General features: G+C 41.7%; 1 protein-coding gene across 1 annotated transcript in view; it reads right to left on the bottom strand.

The window, feature by feature from the left end:
* The window catches only part of phf3 (PHD finger protein 3), a 159,899-nt gene that overhangs the window by 30,182 nt on the left and 115,234 nt on the right, over positions 1-14,483 (bottom strand). The window contains exons 8-11 of the mRNA XM_048597075.1: positions 8,272-8,388; positions 4,777-4,905; positions 3,968-4,112; positions 268-469 (exon numbers count right to left, since the gene is read on the bottom strand). Coding sequence (XP_048453032.1) covers positions 268-469; positions 3,968-4,112; positions 4,777-4,905; positions 8,272-8,388 — 593 coding nt within the window. The remainder of the gene's footprint in view (positions 1-267; positions 470-3,967; positions 4,113-4,776; positions 4,906-8,271; positions 8,389-14,483) is intronic.

Raw genomic sequence — 14,483 nt, forward strand, 5'->3', positions numbered from 1 at the left:
GAGACAACAAGGTGCAGGGCTGGATGAACACAGCAGGCCCGAAACATCAGCCTCTCTGCTCCTATGATGCTGCTTGGCCTGCTGTGTTCATCCAGCCCTGCACCTTGTTGTCTCGGATTCTCCAGCATCTGCAGTTCCTACTATCACTAAAAAGTGTTGTTTCTATTTTAAAACAAATATCAAGTTATAAATGTGGCATGCACTTCCGAGCAACAACTATGCATTTATTAAGAATGGTGCAATGCAATCTCAAATAATTGTTTTTACCTTGTCACAGAGGAGTTTGCCGGCTGTGGTAATTCAAGTCTCTCTTCCATTGTTGCATCAAAGGACAGAATGCTAGAAGCAGAGGAAAGAGCATCGGCCAAAAAAGCCATTTCAGCATCAACATCTGACTGGCGTCGCATCACACTTGTTGCCACTTTGGCTTTTGGCAGAGGTAGTTCCTCGGTGGGTGGAGCCATTCGACCTTAAAATAAAATCACATTACAACTCATACTGTTTTAAAGCTAATCAATAAATGACTTGGATGAGAATATAGGAGGCACAGTTAGCAAGTTTGTACATGACACCAAAATTGGTGGTATAGTGGATAGCAACAAAGTTTACCTAAGATTACAGAGATCTTGATCAATTGGGTCAATGGGCAGAAGAGTGGCAGATGGAGTTTAATTTGGATAATTTGGAGGTATTACATTTTGGGTAAAACAAGCAAGGGCAGGACTTTACCATTTAAATGGTAGTGTTGCAGAATAGAGAGACATCTAGGGGTTCAGATACGTAGTTTGTTTGTGTCACAGGCAGACAGAATGGTTATGGCGGCATTTAGCATGCTTGTCTTCATAAACTTTGAGTATAGGAGTTGGGACATTGTGTTGAGGCTCTACAGGATGTTGGTGAGGTCTCTTCTGGAGCACTGTGTTTACTTCTGGTCACCCTGCTAAAGGAAGGACATTATTAAATTGGAGAAGGTTCAGAAAAGGTTAACCAAGATGTTGCCAGGAATGCAGGGTTTCAGTTATAAAAATAGGCTAGATAGGCTGGTACGTTTTTCACTACAGCAGAGGATGTTGAAGGGTGACCTTATAGAGGTTTATACAATCATATGGGGATAGATAATGTGAATAGCAGCGGTCTTTTCCTGACGGTGGAGGAGTTCAAAACTAGGGAGCATATTTTTAAGGCGAGAGAAGAAAAAGTTTTAAAAAAGACGAGGGGCAACTTTTTTTTAAAAACAGGAAGTAGTTCATGTGTGGAACGAACTGCCATAGGAAGTGGTGGGTACAGGTAGAGTTACAACACTTATAAAGACATTTGGACATGTACATGAGTCATAGAGCTGTACAGCATGGAAACAGACCCCTCCGTCCAACTCGTCCATGCTGACCAGATATCTTATCTGCCAGCATGTGGTCCATATCCCTCTAAACCCTTCCTATTCGTATACCCATCCAGATGCCTTTTAAATGTTGTAATTGTACCAGCTTCCACCACTTCGTCTGGCAGCTTATTCTATACATGCAAGACCCTTTGCGTGAAAAAGTTGCCCCTCAGGTCCCTTTTAACTCTTTCCCCTCATGCCTTACACTTATACCCTCTAGTTTTGGACTCCCCCACCCCAGGGAAAAGACCTTAGCAATTCACCCTATCCATGCTCTTCATGATTTTATAAACCTCTGTAAGATCACCCCACCGCCTCTGACACTCTAGGAAAAATAGCCCCAGCCTACTCAGCCTCTCCCTATAGCTCAAAATCTCCAACCCTGGCAACATTCTTGTAAATCTTTTCTGAACCTCTTTTCAAGTTTCACAACATCCTTCCTATAGCAGGGAGACCAGACTTGCACACAGTATCCCATAAGTGGCCTATCCAATGTCCTGTACAGCCGCGACATGATCTCCCAACTCCTATATTCTGTGCACTGACCAATAAAAGCAAACATACCAAATGCCTTCACTATCCTGTCGTCTTCAAAGAACTATGAACCCGCCCTCCAGGTTCTCTTTGTTCAGCAACACTCACCAGGGCCTTACCATTAAGTGTATACGTCCTGCCCTGTTACGCGTTTCCAAAATGCAGCACCTCAGATTTACAAGAAAATTTTCTGCCTCAGTATGTGGATTTATGTTCTAGAGAAGCAGTAAAACTTGACCTACTCTTGGGAAATAGGCAGTGCAGGTGACTGAGGTGTCAGTGGGGGAACACTTCGGGGCCAGTGACCATAATGAATAGGAAAGGTTTGGAGGGATATGGGCCAAACACAGGTAAGTGGGACTAGTTTGGGAACATGGTTGGCATGGACTAGTTGGACTGAAGGGTTTGTTTCCATGCCTAACGGCTCTAATTGAGGAACGTGCAAGGTCCGACGCACTGATAGCTTAAAGTTAAATTTGTTTATTTTGCTGGGAACTTAAGTGCCTCAAAAGCCAAATGATTTCTTAACACAATTTTCAATGTTTAAGATTATAAGAAATTGCAGCAGGAGTAGTCTGTACAGCCCATTGAGGCTGCTCCACCATTTAACAAGATCATGGCTATCCAACGTTCCTTATGTTCACTTTCACCATAACTTGTGATTCCTCTACTGATCAAAATCTGTCTATCCCAGCCTCAAATATATACAAGGACTCAGCCCCCAAAACTCTGTTGCAAGGTCCTCCAAAGACACTGAACGCTCAGAAAAGGAATCCTCCTTGGTTCAGTCTCAAATTGGCACCCATTAATTCTGAAGCTATTCCCTCTTGTCCTGGACTCTTCCATGAAGAGAAACATCCTCTCAGCATTTGTCCTGTCCAGCTCTTCAAGAATCCTATATATTTCAATTCTTCATTCATTCTTTTAAACTCCAGTGAGTACAGTCCCAACCTAGTTAGCCTTTGCTCATAAGACAACCCCTCCAACCACAGATCATCCTAGTAAATCTTCATCAGAATTGACTCAAATGAAATAATACATTTCTTTAAGTAAGAGGATCAAAATTATTGAGTATTCCATATGCAGAGTCACCCAGCACCTTGTACAATAGTAAGACTTCCCGAATCATACGGAAACATCCTTGAAAAAAAAGCCACCATTCCATTAGCCTTCCTGATTACCAGCTACATCTGTGTGCTAGCTTCCTGTGCTTTATGCTCAAGTATTCCCCAAGTCTCTTGGTGTTGCAGCTTCTTGCAGTTTTTCTCCACTTAAATAACGCTGTGTTCTTTCATTCTCTCCTACAAAATTGACAAGTTCATATCTTGCCACATTGTGTTCCATTTGCTGTTTGCCCACTTAACCTGTCAATATCTCTCTACACACTGTATCCTTCTTGCAGTTGCCTTTCCATCTATTTTTGTGTCATCTGCAAATCCAGCTACAGTCCATTGACTTCTTTCTTCAAGTCATTGATACATATATAGTATTATAATCAATCATATTTCCAGTACTAGTTATAGGTTAACAACCTGAAAAAGAACCTCATATCCCCAATCACTGTCTCCTACCCAATATCCTTTTTTTTTTATAAATGCCGCTACCTTTAACAGATAACTTAACCTTTTGCGAGGTACCTTCTCGAATATATTCTGGAAGTCTAAATACAACACATTTACTGGTTTGCCTCTAGTCTAGTGGAGACTTCCTCAAAAACATCAGTCTCCATCTTCCTTTCATTAAACCATGCTGACTCTTTTTGATTATGTTACGATTTTGCAAATGACCTCTCCCCACACACCCCAAACCCATGCTTGGGTTTCTACAATTCTACAATTCTATTACATAATTCATAGAAAAATAAGTTTGCCATTATAATGTATTTTCAAGTCTATATCTGTTATAGATATTTTCTAAATCAACTTATTACACACCTCCAGTGCACGTGAAATTTGAACCTGGGCCATCTAGCTCAAACATAAGGTCACAACTACTGCACCACAAGAGCTCTTCTGTTCCACACAACCCTAAATCAATTTGCACGTCTATTACCTGTGCAAATTTTGCAATTCAAATCAAAGAGGTGTTTCTTGTGCTGACAAGTAGTGTCTTCTGTAGTCTCTGTTGATGGTTCTTCTTCAGTCTCTTCCCATTTCTCAATGACAGATTTTGGCTCTATAGCTTTTAGTTCAGCACCCTAATAGAGTTCACAATGAAAACATTCCACTTTAGTTGAAACAAAAATGGATTATACATTAGTTCTTCATGCACTAGATTATAGGTTCAATAACAAAATAACTAGTTTACTTAAATATATTTTGTTAAATTCTAAATGAAAATATAATTTCCTTTAAATTGTTCAATAAATTCAAAACAGATGTGGAGGACAGATTCCAGTGAAGACATGGTTCATAAAATTATCAATAACTGAACACAAATAAATCAGCTCACAGAAGTGAAAAACCATGAACATTTGTTAAATGAACACAGATTTTAAGAAATGATGCCATGATGCAAGTTTAAAATGCTTCACATGGTTTTCTATACATTAATAGATGAGACAATAGGACAAGGTGACCTCCACGCTTAAATTGTAACCGTAAAGCACTAGTAAAATCTGGATACATTTTTCTGGCTGATGTTTCTTTAGCTTCATGTATTACTGCTGCAAACGCTGGAATTAATGCATGTCATAAGATGTCTTAGCAACAGAAAACTAGGCTTTAACACAATAGCCACATGCAAATAAATTAGTCAATAATCTTATAACTGACAACATATTTACTAAATCTGATTTTACATGAAACATTGACCATCTTCCCAAAATATTTTACTTGATCTAATCATGTTTTTCCACATACCTCTACAATTACTGTCTCAGATTCATTTATTGGTGTTTCACTTTCAATTTCTATTTCTCCTTTGTGAGTTATTTTTGTAATTGGTCGTCTTTCAACCTCCCTTTGTTCCTTTTCTATCATTTCAATCATCTGTGCATAAAGTAAGAATATTTCAGTTACATGTAATGAAAATGAAAAGGAAAGCTTACAAATACATAATCTGTCAATCTACATGCTCTCCAAATGAATTTCATTAACATGAACTGAGATTACCTTAGTGTGAAAGGATTAGACAGGGTGGAATTTTTGGTGTGCATCCAGAAAAGCTTTTTGTGTCAATACATACATACTACAGATTGGGCAGTGACAGACCTAGCCCTAGTGAATGAAGCTGGTCAAGTCGTTGAAGTTTCTATGGGCAAGCATTTTGGGGATAGTGACTATAATATTCAAAGTCATTATAGAAAGGGATAAGGATTCTACATAAGTTAAGTGCCAAAATTGGGGGAAGGCCAATTTCAATATCATTAGATATTGAAAATTGCAAACTGGAAGCAGCTACTTGCAGGTAAGTTTACATTTGGAAAGTGGGAGATCTTTAAAAGTAGTACAGTGAAAATTCAAGGCCAACATGTTCCTCTAAAATGAAGGCTAAGTGCAGCAAGTTCAGAGAACACTGGATGTCAATGGATGTTCAGACTTTTTAAAAGATAAAGAAGGAAGCATATGTCAGGTGCAGCGTATTAAAAACAGGGAAGGCCCCTTCAGAAGTAGAGTGTATGTACGCAGTTGCTTAAGAAAGAAATTAGGGAGGGGCCAAAAATCATCTTTGGCAGACAGAATCAAAGAAAACCCCCAAAGGGTTTTATTACTGTATTAGAGAAAGAGGATTATTATAAAGCTCCACTCTTACCCCAACACACTAAAGGGAAAATATGTGCATGAATTCAGCAGACGTGGGCGAGATCTTTAATTAATGGTTCTCATTTGCATTCACAGGAGAAAGACATTGTAGCCAGGGATTTCAGTTGGGATGGTGAGGTTCTAGAACGTTAATATTAATAAAAAGGGATTATATACGTTTTAGCGGGCGTAAAGGTGCATAAATCCCCGGGGCCTGATGAGATGTAGCCCATGTTTCTATGGGAGGCATGGAATTGATTGAGCCTTGACAGAGATGTTTAATACTTTCCTGGCCACAGGTGAAGTGCCAGATGACTGGAGAATAGCTAAATGTGTTTCCTTTTATAAGGGCAGCAGGTATCAGCCAATTAACAAATAGATCAGTTAGTTTGACATCAGTGGTAGGGAAATTACTGGAAAAAATTTTGAGGGACAGGATTAATCAATACTGGGAAAGGCAGGAATTGATCAGGGATAATCAGCATTAATTTTGTTAGAGGGAGATCCTGCCTGACTAATTTAATTGAGTTTTTTGAAAACGTAACTACATATATTGATGAGGGTAGTGCAGTTGATATGGTTTACATGGAATTTCTCAAGGTCCAAAGTGGAAGACTGGTCTAAAAGTTGGAAAACTGGAGGCAAAATGGGACGGGGGACAGTTGTTTTACAGATCAGAAGCCTGTGATCAATGGTGTACCACAGGGGACCCTTGCTGGTTTTATAGATGCATGTTAATGACTTGAATATGAATGTAGAAGGTAAAATTAGTAAGGCTGCAGGTGCCAAAAATTGGTGGTGCTGGGGTTGTTGATTTGCTCGCCGAGCTGGCTTGTTTTTATTCAGACGTTTCATCACCATGCTAGGTGACATCATCAGTGGAGCCTCCAACAAAACGAAACTGCTTGGAATTTATATTGTCCGGTCCGTTATGGTGAGTACGGTCATTTCCGGTTTTGATCTGTATGGGTTTATATATGGGGTCCAATTCTATACATTTGTTGATTGAAGTATAGGTGGAGAACCATGCCTCTCGGAATTCCCATGCATATCTATGTTTGGCTTGGGCTACTGTGGTTACTTTATCCCAGTTAAACTGATGGCCTTCATTGTACAGGTATTAAGGAGAGTTCATCGCGCCGTTTTGCTGCTGGCTGATGTTCGTGTATTCTGCTGGTTAGTTTCCTTCCTGTCTATCCGATGTAATGTTTGTGGCAGTCGTTGCATGGTATTTTATAAACCACGTTCGTTCTGCATGTTGTGGGAACGGAGTCTTTAATCCTTGTAAGTGTTTGTCGTAGAGTGGCTATGGGCTTGTGGGCCACCACGACTCTTAGTGGTCTTAGGAGTCTTGTTGTCAGTTCCAGCATGTACCTGATGTAGGGATGTGTGATCTGGCAATTTGCCAATACTTTAAATTGGTGGTGCTGTTTACAATCAAGAGGATGGTCTCAGGCTACAGTATGATACTGATCAGCTGGAAATTGGGCAGAGCAATGAGATGTGGAATTTAATCCCAATAAGTGCGAGGTGACACATTTTGGAAGCCTAATAGAGGAAGGATATGCACAATGAATGTTGGGACCACAGGGAATGCTGAGGAATTCAGAGACCTTGGTGTACAAATCCATAGATCCCTGAAGTGTCAGCACAGATAGACAGAGCGGTGAAGGAGGCATACAGGATTCTTGCCTTCCTTAGCCATGGTGTAGAATATACAGCAAGGAAGTCTTGTTACAACTATATAAAATATTGAGGTTGGTTGGCTCACCGAGCTGGTTTGTTGTTCTGCAGACGTTTCGTTACCGTGCTTGGTTACATCCTCAGTGCAGTCTCCGATGAAGCCTTCATCAGAGGCTGCACTGAGGATGTAACCAAGCACAGTAACGAAACGTCAGCGGAACAACAAACCAGCTTGGCGAGCCAACCAACCTCAACACCCACAACCCGAGCTACAGATCTACTCCAAAAACCTTATATAAAATATTAGTTAGGCTACAGATGGAATATTGTGTATATTTCTAGTTGCCACGTTATCAGAAGAATGGAATTGAACTGGAAAGGCAACTGACCAGGATGTTGCCTGGGATAAGAAGTCTCAGTTATTAGGACAGACTGGATAGGCTGGGTGTTTCCATGGAGTAGAGGTTACTGAGGAGGGATCTGATTGAGGGATACAAAATTATAACAGGCATTGACAGGGTAAATTGTGAGAATGTTTTCCCCATGGCAAACATGTCTAAGATCAGTGGGCAGAAGTTTAAGGTAAGGAATATTGGTTTAGAGGAAATCAGAGGAAGACGTTTTTCGTCCACAGGGTGGTAGAAATATGGAACGCGCTACCTGAGAGGGTATTAGAGGCATGTACTCTCAAAATTTAAGCAGCATGAACACTTTAAATGGCAGGACATGGCAAGCTGTGGATGGCGTGCAGATAAATGGGATTAGTGTAGTTTGGTGTTTGTTAGTCAGCACAGACATAGTAGGTTGAAGAACCTATTTCTTGGCTGTTCAACTCTCTATGACTCTAGGAGATAAGAAATACAGAAATTAATGTGAATTGTTCCTAAAAAGGGAATATGCATAAAAATAAACAACTAAAACAGATCTTACATGTCTATTCTCTCTTTGTCTCCATGCTGCTAATTCCTTGGATGCGAGTTCTTCTGGACTCATACGAATTAAATGATCAGGTACAATGTCACCTTTTAAGACTCGCTTGAATAAGACCTAAAATATTCAATGGTTTTCAAATGAAAATCCGTTTTCATTTTTTTGTACAGTGAAGAAGTGCACGTAATCACATGAATAACTAAATGATGGAATTGAATTACTGACCACTCAATGTAATGGGCCTAATCTTCCAGTCTCCTGATTGTCAGAGACTGGACATCTGACAGGTGCAACAGGACCTTATCACAGGCCTGGCATGAGGGGAACTATATGGAAATTGCCTAGGAACACTGAGTATCTTGATGGACAATTCCCTTGTTCCTCAGGACTCTTTGTGAACTTCAGACAGTTTTGTAATATTTACCTGGGTAGTTACCAAGGAAATCTTACATTAAAATCCAGTCTAACATATATGTAACTACACAACCAATCCCCCCCGCCGCCCCCGCACCCCATTTTAAGTATATACATTTCAACAACAGGTAGGTGTCAGAAGCAGTGCAAAAAGACAACAGAGATATATCAAAGATCAAAAGAAATAGTTTGGAGAAAGTAGAAGTACATTATATAAAATGGGATAAAACTTTTGTCAATTTAACTCCTGCCAGGAGGTGGTCTCAGAGCAAATTCCCAATATTAAGAAAAGCACAAAAAATCTTCAGTGCCACTTCTGCACAAAAGTTGCATGAAACTCAGCTGCTATTACAGGAATAATTTCAAGCTACTGATGGGGTCCAGAAGGCAGCTATAGGATAGATTCATAAATTTTTAGTGCCCTTTACAAGGGAAGATCATCCAACCTAGTATTTACACTCTGGAGAAGAAATGATGCAAGGAACTTTGTTAAGATTCTCAAAGGAGAATGGGGATCCAGGAGTTTTCTAATAGAGTTCCTTGGTATACTTTAAATACTAACAGTAAATAAATAGATCATTTGTATTTAAGAGGGGACCTGGTCCATCACTAATATGTGTTAAACACAACAGATTGCATGATCAGTTGGTCTTGGCATACCTCTTCCTATTGCTTACAAGGACACAATTTGAAAAGCACTTAGGTAACTCACTGACATATTCTTACAGCCTCAAACAGAGTTTAAAGCAGATCAATGACTTTACTTTTCGATGTTTTTATTTAATGCTCTTTTAATCAATGTTAAATAATGAAAATACTTCAATCATCAGGATGACTTCTAATTAGACAGATGCCAACAATACCAAAATCCAACGAGTGCTAGTGGCTGATTTTAAAAAAGGGTTAAATAAATTAAATAAAAATTTAAAGTAGTAGTGCTGGAACCCTCTTGTGGCACAGTGGTAGTGTTCCTATCCCTGGAGCAAGAGGCTTCGGTTCAAGTTCCACCTGCTCCAAAAGGAGTGTAATAACTTCTCCAAGTAGGCTCAATAGAACAATAGGTTAATGAAAAATTTACAGTGGTTGGGGCGGGGAAAGAGAGGAGGAGAGGCCGAGAGCGGGAGACGGGGGGAGAGTGGGAGAACGGGAGAGCTGATTAAAATTACTAAAATAAAAGCTTGAAGCATAGTTAAATACAAAGGAAATAAGAATGTAATTCAAAGCACATTAATATAAATGTGTGCATAATTTGAATAACTTTTGTCATTGTCAGGTAAAATTAAGTTTCATAATCTAAATTTAAAAATTTACAAAAGCCAATGAGCAAGAACTACAAATGTATCCTTCTGAATTCTTCTAGAAGAATCACTTCAACTGTGTACTAAGAGATTTTGCCCATCACTACAACTTCACTGAAAACCTGCATCATGCAAAAATGGAATTGCAATACAGTCTGAAATCCGGGATCAAAATTTTCCTTTGAGGATTAGGAAGCAGATGTTGGGTCTTGGCCCACCTAACTGGCAATTAATGGCAGGGAACAGGCTCACCATCCAATTCTGGACAGCAGTCAGCTCTCAAGGATAGAGAGTGTCAACTGGGAGGCCCTTCAGAATGATAAACTGGCAGCCCTGCCAGCCAAGGTGGGAGCTGTTGATTCATGATGGAAAGAGGACACCTGAACATGGATGTGTCCTCAGCAATAAAGGTCAACATTTTGCAAATTTAGAAACATTGCAGTAGCCTGACGATGTTTGTGGTGGGACAACTCTAATGTGTGGAGCTTTGGGAAGGGGTTGTTCCCCATACATGAAGTGTGCCCCATCCTTTGGCCAACCTGAACCTGCTATAGCTTCCTGTTCTTGCCCAGACTAACTAGAAATCCCAGTTAGCACAGAATAGATCACATAGTGAGCGTAATTTCCCTCAAATTGACTATAATGCTCTTACCTCAACCCAGCTCGTCAAAAACTGCTGGGGTGCTGAGATTGCTGTGCTAAACCAGCATGATGTGGAGGTGCCGGTGTTAGACTGGGGTGGACAAGATCAAAAGTCACACGACACCAGGTGATAGTCCAACAGGTTTATTTGAAATCACAAGCTTTCATATAATGCGGCTCTTCGGCCAGATGAAGTGAAGAGAGCACCGAAGCACAGACTTTATAACGAGAGAGATCAAAAGATCATACAAATGAAGTGAGTGGAGTGCCAACAGGCCAAATAATAGGTATCTGCAGGTGATCAAGAGTGTCAGACGGTGTGAGTAAAGTGTCAACAGCTGAATAGCAAGTGAAGGGATAATCTATAATCAGTCTAATTCAGGTATAAAAATTAAAAAGAAAGGTGATGCTAGAGGCAAACCAAATGATTGGATAACATTCTAGGTACAAGACTCACAAGAAAAGGGTCTAACGTAACAAGTAACCCAAAACTATACAAACTAATTATGGTAGAGAGATAAAGTTAAGTTATCAGGCAATGGTGCCAAAACAGGACAGTAAGAAAGATTTTACAGAACAGTATTGTGGGGTCACATGTTGTGTGACACAAACTCAAGATCACGGTTGAAGCTGTTTTTATGGGTATGGAACTTGGTTATCAGTTTCTGCTTGGCAATTCTGCGCCATTGTGCACCTTGAAGGCAGTCTTGGAGGACACTTACCGGAAGATCGGAGGCTGAATGTCCTTGACCACTGAAGTGTTCCCCGACTGGGAGGAAACATTCTTGCCTGGCGTTTGCTGCGCGGTGTCCATTCATCCATTGTCATAGCGTTTGCCTGGTATATTGGTGAGGCCATGCCTCGGCTCACCCTTGACTGCAACATAGGAGGTAGGCAACACTGGCTGCGTCACGAGCATCTGCTGTCTACATGGTGTGTGGTGTTCCCACGTGTGATGGTAGTATCCATGACGATGATCCGGCATGTCTTGCAGAGGTTGCCGTCGCAGATTTGTGTGCTGTTGTCCTGAAGGCTGAGTAGTTTGCTACAAACAATGGTCTGTTTAAGGTTGGGTGGTTGTTTGAAGGCAAGAAGTGGAGACATAGGGATGATCTTGGTGAGATGATAGTCATCATTGATGATGGCTGCCTCACAGGGCCAGGGATCTGGTTTCAATTCCAGCCTCGGGTGACTATGGAGTTTGCATATTCTCATGTCCGAGAGAGTTTTCTCCGGGCGCTCTGGTTTCCTCCCACAGTCCAAAGTATGCAGATTAGGTGGCTTGGCCATGCTAAATTGCCCATCGTGTCCAAGGATGAGTAGATTAGGTGGATTAGCCATGGAAAATGCAGTGTTACAGGGATAAGTTGGGGGAAGGGGTGGGGGTGGTGGTGAGAGTCTGGGTGAGATGCACTTCAGAGAGTTAGTGTGGCCTTGAGCCGAATGGCCTATTTCCACACTGCAGGAATTCGATGATTCAATTTTGAAGGTGTAAAGAACGGGGCGTAGTTTCTCCGCTCCAGGAAAGTGCTGGATGACGAAGGGTACTTTATTGGTCGTATCCTGTGTCTGTCGTCTTAAAAACGGTCATTGGGGTTTTTGACTGTGGCATGTCAGAACTGGTGATCGATGAGCATCATATACCCTTATGAGGGTGTCTTTCAGCATCTTTAGGTCCATTGCGTTCCTCTTCATTTGCGCAGATCCTGTGAATGCGCAGGGCTTGCCATCTTTAACATGTTTAGGGTGAAAGCTAAAGAAATGCAGCATCGTGAGGTTATATGTGGGCTTGCGGTATAGTGAGGTATGGAGGTGTCTATCCTTGGAGATGCACATGTCCAAGAATGAGACCGATTCTGAAGAGGAGTCCATAGCAAGTCTGATGGTGTGTGGTTTGAGACTTGTTGATATTGTTGTGCAGTAGTTTCAGTGATTCCTTGTCTGAGTCTGAAAGAAGAAAATATCAATGTATCGAATGTAAAGCGTCAGAGTCCTGTGCAGCCAAAAAGTCCTGCTTGAACTTGTTCATGATAAAGCTGGTGCACTGAGGTGCAAATTTGGTCGCCATGGCTGTTCCATGTGTCTGGATGAAGAGCTGGTTGTCAAAACGTTGTGGTCGAGGATGAAGTGGGTGAGTTGTAGGATGGCATCTGGAAACTGGCAGTTGTTGGTGTTGAGAACGGAGGCTGCTGCAGCGATGCCATCGTTGTGGGGGATGCTGGTGTAGAGTGCCGAGACATCCATTGTGATGAGGAATGTTCCTGGTTCAACTGGTCCATGGGTGCTGATTTCTGTAAGAAGTCTATAGTAACATGACAGAAGCTGGGGGTTTCCTTGTACAATGGATCTCAAGCCATAACCAGTGAGATTCTCACACAGGGTCCCATTGCCTGATACGATGAGACATCCAGGTGTGTCGGCTTTGTGCATCTTCAGAAGGCAGTAGAAGTCTCCTGTGCGAAAAGTATGCGAGATGAGGGCATAGATACTCTGTAGATCTGGATCAAAGATTTTGACCAGTCTGTTGAGTTGACAGGTGTGTTCCTTGGTCGGATTGACAAGTGGTTATCTGTAGTGTTCATGGTTGTTTAGCTGTCGGTATACTTCTTTGCAGTAGTCTGTTCTATTCTGTACGACGATGGTTTGATGACCATGCTGCTGTTGGTCTTGAGAGCATGGATGGCATTGCATTGTGCTTGGGTGACGTTCTGTGCTAACTTGCCAGTCCAGCTGATGAATCTCGCATTGATGCATCTCCTGACAGCTTGAGCATACATTTCGAACCCAGGGCAGAGGCCTTCCAGAAGGGTCCAATTTGACTCCTCTTCTTTGGTCGCTGCACTGCGGATCTCTCTGTTGACTGTTCCGGTTCATTGGTTGTCTCATTGGGGACGCTGCTGACATCTTAAGGTTTGTGGAAGAATTTCCAGAGCTTCATTTGCATGATGAATTCCTCAGGTGTCTGCTGCGAGACCAATGGAATCCATTTTGGTAGTGGGGCAGAAATTGAGCACTCAGCTAAGAACTTCAATTTTGTCTGGTTGAAGGGTGTGGTCAGACAAGCTGATGATGGACTTCTTTGTGATAGTTGAAACTGGTACTATGGTCCCGGGGAGGCTTGATTACTGTTGGTGGTGACGCCAATTTTCTCCAGTTTCCTGTTCTTGTGTGTATGTAGGCGGCGTAGCTCCGTTGCCTTGTTTGCTTGGCAGTATCTTGTAGCTGGTCCACTGTATCTTGAGTGCAAGCTGATAATATGGTCTCTATTTCAATTTCAAGGTTGCAACATCTGATGTAGAGCTGGTGTATGAGATGACCGACGACTGTGCAACAGGTGCGGTGGCAGTCTCTCAGCGTAGTCTGTGCTGTAGTTCAACTTGAATGAGAGTGCAAAAAAACCGCAAATGACCTCCTCAGAAGACAGACATGGGACATGACCAACACAGTACCCTTCATTTTCCCAGAGCAGAGAAACTATGCCATATTCTTCACAGCCTTTAGCACATCAATGACGATGAACATCTCGCCAAGATCATCCCTATGCCTCCACTTCTCATCTTCAAGCAACCGCCAAACCTCAAACAGACCATCGTTTGCAGCAAACTACCCAGCCTTCAGGTCAACGTTGATAACAATACCATACAACCCTGCCATGGCAACCTCTGCAAGCCATGCCACATCATCTTCATGGATACTACCCACGCACATGGGAACACCATTCATCACGTACATGGCTGATACTCCTGCGACTCAGCCAATTTGTCTACCTCATACACTGCAGGCAAGGAATGCCCCAAGGCATGGTACATTGGTGAAACCATGCAGACACTAAGACAACGGTTGAATGGACATCGTGCA

This window comes from Rhincodon typus, chromosome 5 (assembly GCF_021869965.1).
Source record: "Rhincodon typus isolate 14 chromosome 5, sRhiTyp1.1, whole genome shotgun sequence".
NCBI lineage: Eukaryota > Metazoa > Chordata > Chondrichthyes > Orectolobiformes > Rhincodontidae > Rhincodon > Rhincodon typus.